The 7,148-nt window shown below is 33.4% G+C and overlaps 1 protein-coding gene across 1 annotated transcript; it reads left to right on the forward strand.

Annotated features, from left to right (window-relative positions):
• Positions 1-1,141: 1,141 nt before the first annotated feature.
• On the forward strand, positions 1,142-2,346 carry LOC131619323 (probable O-methyltransferase 3). Its single transcript, XM_058890432.1, has 2 exons — positions 1,142-1,915; positions 2,041-2,346. The coding sequence occupies exons 1-2, from the start codon at positions 1,142-1,144 to the stop codon at positions 2,344-2,346; spliced, it is 1,080 nt and encodes a 359-aa protein (XP_058746415.1).
• Positions 2,347-7,148: the final 4,802 nt, after the last annotated feature.

Below are 7,148 nucleotides of genomic sequence, written 5' to 3' on the forward strand. Positions count from 1 at the left end.
GACACCCTGCAAGAGTTGGATCATTTAGGCCTAATAATCAGGCTACCGCGGGCTCGCAGGGTGAAAACGCTCAGTGGGAAAAAAACCGTAATGCTCATTTCACCGAGTAAGAGGCCATCACACGGAGGTGTGCATACAACTCAAAAAGGAGATAGAAGCCATAATTCTTCGTGGTAAGTTGTCATCTTATGTAAATGATATGTTTTTTCATCATCCGCAGGCAAGAAGGATCTAACACAGTCAAGAGCAATGAAGAAGAGGTCTCACGTAGAGTAAGACAAGGGGTCCTGAGAAGAATATTCTAAGGGCTCATCCTCAGACACGCCCTTGTGAAGATTGGAGTACTTTGATGATGGGGGTAAAATAGAAAATTGAGGAATGAGGAAGCCACCAATCTTCTTCAATGAAATAAGTATGCCCCATCGCCGAGCAGTTATAAGAGAAAGCGACAGTTTATGTTTTTCTAGGATTTGGATATCAAATAAAATTTTTATTCTTCTATGAAGGAGAAATTTGAAGCTTGTAATAAATTAAGGTCGGTAGGAGTACTCTTTTCCCCTCTAGGGTTTTCAATGAGGCACCTAAGTACTAATCGGAGTAAAGTCGACTAGGCCATCGCGGCCCTTTGTCGCGTTAGTCAAATTGTGCCATCGTGGAGCCTTTAATAAAGTCGACTAGGCCATCGTGGTCTCCTTGTATTGAGCAACCATTTTTTCTTAAAATAAATTAAGTTGTTTGTGTAAAAAAAGAAATATTTAAGATGTATACTTAGTTCTGATGTCAATAATTTACTCTTTTTTTTAGAAATTAAAAATGCAAATGAGTTCATGCTTGGTTAAACTAAACCAAAAAATACTCCTTCCAAACTTTAAGGTGATCAATAAAAGCCATCGCAATAAAGAACATATGCACGAGCATAAAAATCCAACAAATTATGATTCGTAGCAGTTATCAATACTATATAGTTGCTGCTTATCTGTAATATGCTTTTTCTGTAATATCCAAATTATAATAATATGATAACAGATTGGATACTTCATTTTAGCTAGCCCTAACGCATATAAAAAGACCCTAACAATGTGAGGTTTCAATCCACATTCAATATCAATTAAATCTTGTTAATACAATTGAATTAGCAAGTATGGATTTTCAAAATGGAGATAATGTTGCTTCCAATTTGCTTAAAGCTCAAAGCCAAATATGGAATCACATTTTCAACTTCATCAATTCCATGTCACTTAAATGTGTTGTTGATTTAGGCATACCAGATATCATACACAACTATGGCAAACCCATGTCACTCTCAAAACTCATTTCTTCCCTACCAATCCATCCATCAAAAAAACCTAACATTTATCACTTGATGCGAATCATGACTCATTCTGGTTTTTTCTTTCAACAAAATTTAACAGAGAACGAATTAGAAGTTGAGTATATGTTAACTGATGTATCTAGATTATTACTTAAGGACAACCCAATGAGTGTGACACCATTTGTCCACGCGATGCTCAGCCCGATTATGACAAATCCATGGCATCAAATGTCTACTTGGTTAAAAAATGATGATTCTTCAGCATTTGAAACGACACATGGGAGGTTTTTTTGGGATTATGCTGCTCATGACCCAATATTTAACCGTTTATTCAATGACTCCATGGCAAGTGATGCTCGATTAGTGGCGGATTTGTTGATTGAGAAGTGCAAGGAAGTGTTCTATGGACTGGAGTCATTGGTTGATGTTGCAGGAGGCACAGGGACCATGGCAAAGGCCATTGCCAATTCATTTCCACAATTAAAATGCACTGTTTTTGATCTTCCACATGTTGTTGATGGCTTAAAAGGAAGTGACAACCTAACCTATGTTGGTGGAGATATGTTTCAAGAAATTCCTCCAACTGATGCCATTTTATTGAAGGTAAAATGTTAAATAAAATGTTAATCATCTCTCTTTATTTAGATATTTTAAAATGATTTTCTTCATATTGTATTTTATTTTCTCTATTTCTTTTATGACCAAACAAAGTATGAATGAAATCACAGTGGATTTTGCATGACTGGAGTGACGAAGAATGCATAAAGATATTAAAGAAATGCAAGGAATCTCTGAAGAAGAAAGGTAAAGAAGGGAAGGTGATTGTCATAGATATGGTGTTGGACAATCAAAATGGAATCAGTAACGAATCAGTTGAAACACAACTCTTCTTTGATATGTTGATGATGGTAATAGTTAAGGGAAAAGAGAGAAAAGAGAAAGAATGGGTCAAGTTAATTTTATCTGCCGGTTTTAATGACTATAAAATAACCCCTATTTTAGGCTTAAGGTCAGTCATTGAGATCTATCGTTAAGACAAGTGCGAGCAACACTCTCTTTAAGACTCACTTTCTTATTAGTTGAAACATGTGTAGGTCCTATCACTTTATGTGGGATTTATTTTCAAATTGAGAGACCCACACATGTTTCAACCAATAAAAAAATGAGTGTTGGAGAAAGTGTTGAAAAGAGAGTGTTACTAGCATTTCTCTCGTATCTTTAATAAGCATAAGCTTGTCAAAATCATCTATTCACTATTGAGCTTTAATATGCAACAATAATATTGTGTTGAATGGACTCTTTATTTTGTAATGTTGGTGTTATTTTTATGGAAATAAATATTTAACATTTGATCAATAATATGTGGCCACCTGTTCTAAAACATCTATTAGTGAGCAATAATATGTTACAGTAATAGTGTGTTGAATGGACTCTTTAATTTATCATGTTTTTTAATGGAAATCAAAATCATAAAAAAACATTTTTAACTGTTATTTGTTATTGCACATAACAATTATTCTACCCTCTTCCCTTATTTGCTTTTATTAATATTATTTTAGTTTTCATACGCTACTGGATAAATAAAATCGTAAAATCGCACCAAAGAAATGCAAGAAACATGCTTTGAAATTGATAATCAATTAAGGTCTTATATAGTTGACTAAATTCACTAGTCACAAATTTCTATTGAATTATAATTTTCAAATTTTTAATCGGGTGAATATGGTTTGAGGCTTTGTTTGGTAAGACATAATTTTGAGTTTATGTCTTATAGTTTATAATTAGTAAGCTCATATGACAATTTAGACCTGTTTGATAACAGTCTTTTCATCACCGGTTTATAGCTTATTTTACTAGTTTATAGTTTATTTTCCAGACGCTATTTGAAATAGCGTTTTAGCTTATAGATTATAAGTTATCATATTTTCTTCCTTTTTTATCCTTATTAGTTTAGCATAAACCGATTTTTATCCTTTATAATTTATTTTAATTTTTAAATTAAATAATTATGTATTAAATATCGTTTATGTCATTTTACATTTATAAATTACTTGAACTGCTAATTTTACCAAACACTTCAATTAGCTTATCAGTTATCAGTCTAAACCATCAGCTATAAGCTATAAGCTATAAGTTATCAATCATCAGCCATCAACTATAAACTATCAACTAGTTTATCAGTCAACCGCTATTTTTACCAAACAGACTCTTAGATTGATCGCATTAGTGTTGTCACAATTCATGGGAATAAAATTAAGTGTCCGATCATAATTTGAGAGTTGCTTCTATATCCAATGTATTTTAGCGTAACAAATCTCAGTCTGCAATGTATTCAATATCTTTAGTAGATAAGTCAACGCTTACCTACTTCTTGTAAGCAGAAAAATTCACTAATCAAATATATGAAATTAGAACATCAACATTTATTTGATGTAGACATGATTTGGAAATAAGAGTTGTCGTCCTTGTCACCTTGATTTAGAATCTTGAAATTAAGAGTGACCGGATCTTCCTCTATATCTCACACTCCCTTCACAACTCTCAATGGGAAAAATTGTGGAGCTGTCAGTTATGTTTCTTATTTCGTGATTACAAAGGGGACCTAACCACATAATATATATAACCCTAGTCCCTACCAATTATGGGCCCAGAGATAAAGACCATTCTTTTGCCCACACTAATTAGATTTCATATACTCATGCTTTAATTAAAAGAATCACTTAATCAATAAAGAAGCCAACTTATGCACCTCCATCAGAATCATGATTAACCCGTTTTTCGCAAACTGAAATAACAATTGATTGCAACCCACAAAATATTAGATAAATCTAGCATTCTTCCACTTAGGCAAAATCAATTGTGTGATTTTAATTTTAAAAAAAACACATTCAAAAACTACTCTCAGGTTAATGACTAATTTCTTAAAATGCGACCACATTTTAAGAAAATGCATGATTCAAGATGCAATATATTTGAATGTGACTCCATCTAACAAAAGTCAAGCAGTATCGAATCATGACGATTATTATATCCTTCACTGACATGAAACCTTCCATGGTTACAAATACTACGAACTCCTTCAATTAGTCGGCAGTATGGAGTGTGGCAAGAAAATAGCATATCAATTTGATCCAACAGTCAGCTGTTATTTTATTTGTTAGTCCTTAACAATTTCTCTCAAATGTTTTAAAGCCAAATAAATTGCATGGTTTTACAAACCATGACGCCTCAGCTTCAATATAACGTCGACCACCGACACAGTGGTCCTGACAACGCCGAGCTTTAAATCAAACCTCAACTCTAATATGGCATCGGCCACCGGTATAGTGGTCCTGAAGATGCCAACCTTAAAACTATAACCATGCCTCGAACTCCAAACTGGTGTCGACCATAGGCACAGTGGTCCTAATGACACCGAGTCCCAATTTTGACAATTGACATATAAATAAATAATGACAAATAATAATAATGATAATATCCATTTCATTATCAATTGCTCAAAATGGAAAGTAGTTGACAATCCAACACTTAATGTGTCCAAAATAAAATATAACATGATAAGAAAATGACATAAAGAATCAACTCCCACTGATCAAGCACATCGAAATAACTCACAATGCCCATGTTCTCAAATTTTTTTTGAATACAATGGGCCTAAGTCCCTTGGTTAGGGGATCAACAAGCATAAAATCGATACCAATGTACTTAACAATAATGTCATTTTTCTTCACAAGATTCTAAATTTTAAAGTCTTCAATTCCAAATGCTTATAACCGCTAGAAGTTTTATTATTCTTATATTATAACACAATTGCATTTTTATCACAGTAAAGCTTTGGTGGCTTGGCAATGGAATCAACAATATGAAGTCTAGTCACTAAATTTCTCAACCAAACAGCATGAGTGGCAACAACATAACAAGCAACAAACTTTGCATGCATGGTAGAAGAGGCGACAAGAGTTTCCTTTTTTACTCTTCCAGGATATTGCACCTCTAGCCAACATAAAAATGTTACCATAAGTCGATTTCCTATCATCAACACACCCAACAAAATCAGAGTCTGTATATTAATCTATTTTCAAGTTATTGATAACAGCGAAACGCATAACATATTTGACTCGATTTGCATATGTTTTATCATTATTTTGTCTTTATTTCCATTTTTATGACGGTGTTTTGTCTACTTTTAAGGTATTTGACCATATGATAGGCTTACACGAAGCAATGAAGCGAATTGGAAGAAAAACAAAGAAAAAGAAGTAATTTGCACTCACGGTGATCAACATGGAGTTCGCTATAGAGAAAGACAATAGGCGAATGACGTGTCCTACTCACTAACGGACAAAAGAGTCTTCCCACATTTGAGAAGGTGGCGTTGGCCACAAGGGGATGGAGTTCTCCGTCCTTTATATTTTTCAGGCAGTTGGAAAATGGGTTTGTCTTGGTCTCCAACCTCCTCCACTCTTCCCTATCTTTTGTCACACGAAGTCAGTAACCACCACTTGACAATTTAGGGTTTTTAAGCATTATAAATAATAGAAACATTCCACTTTTTAATTCATCCAAATTTAGTACAACTTAGGTATGAATTTACATTCCAAAAGCTTTAATTCTTCAAATCGGAGAGTTATTGCATTGTTGTTGTTATCGGGTTTGGAGCACTTTACTTTGAAGTTATTTATCTTCCCGCATTTACATTTTGTTGAAGTTATTTCCGCCATTTACATTCCGTTGAAGTTTATTTCCATTGTACCGGATTCAAGTATCCATTTGGAGAAAGTTCTTATTTTATTCTGCATTATTTGCATTTACTTGCTTTGTCTATTTTACTTTGCACGTTTATTTCCTTGTTTATTTTCCCGCAATTAATTTACTTTCATTAAAAGTTCTTTATTTTTGAATCACTTAATATGTCTACTTTCGTGTTTCAATCAAAAGCTTTTACTTTTACCGTAAGTATGTCCAGCTAATTTGTTAGTGCTGGAATGTGAGGATCGTCAACTCGACAATACTCTGTCTGTTGTTTCTTTAGGATTACAATTGAGGGTTGTTTTGGTTTTAACATAATTTTTGTGAACTTAATTTGATTGATTACTATAAAAGTTGAACCGTGATAATGTCGGGTAAGATCGAAAGTCGTCTGATACTAAAGACTAAAATTGGTTTGTTTTTGGTTAATAAATAATTAATTATGAGAGTTTGATATCTAGAAAAGTGATTTTAAAACTATTAGCGGGCGCGTTTATAGGTTTAGGATCTGGTTATCCGAGCAAAAGTTAGAACCCCTTTTAAGTTAAACTTTCCAATCAAAACCACTTTTCAACTGAGTAAAAGATCTAATTTCTTTAAAAAGGATTTACTACTTAGCGCAAATGCAACCATGGAATGTGAGAGCGTCGGTAAAGATTAGAGAGTAAAATTAGGTTCCGAATACGCGAGAACAACGATTCCTGTTCAATTAATTATTTTTCAAGGTAGAAAATATTGTCCTGTGAGTAATCCTAATTAGAAATAATAAGAGTACTATTGTTCGATGAAAGCCATATTCCATTATTATTTCTTTGAATCTATTTCAAAGTTATTTATTTTATTTTGTTTTGCTTATTCCAAAGCATCGAACGTCCGCCTTAGATAAACATCGTAGCAATAGAAAATGATAGATAGACTATTAAGTCTATTCTGATACACTCCGTATTCTTGGGGAAACACGCGATTAGTTGTCAACTCTCCTAAAAACAAGCAAATACTCTTTAGTTCTTTGCAAGCATCTCATCACTTTCTTAGCAGAAATCCAATGATCATTCTCAGGATTGGATGGGTGTCGTCCCAAGACGCC

The sequence above is a fragment of the Vicia villosa genome, linkage group LG7 (genome assembly GCF_029867415.1).
Source record: "Vicia villosa cultivar HV-30 ecotype Madison, WI linkage group LG7, Vvil1.0, whole genome shotgun sequence".
Lineage (NCBI taxonomy): Eukaryota > Viridiplantae > Streptophyta > Magnoliopsida > Fabales > Fabaceae > Vicia > Vicia villosa.

Coding starts and splice junctions, on each gene's coding strand:
- LOC131619323 (XM_058890432.1), top strand. CDS start 1,142: ATGGATTTTCAAAATGGAGATAATGTTGCTTCCAATTTGCTTAAAGCT. Junction 1,916..2,040: donor CTGATGCCATTTTATTGAAG/GTAAAATGTTAA, acceptor ATGAAATCACAG/TGGATTTTGCATGACTGGAG.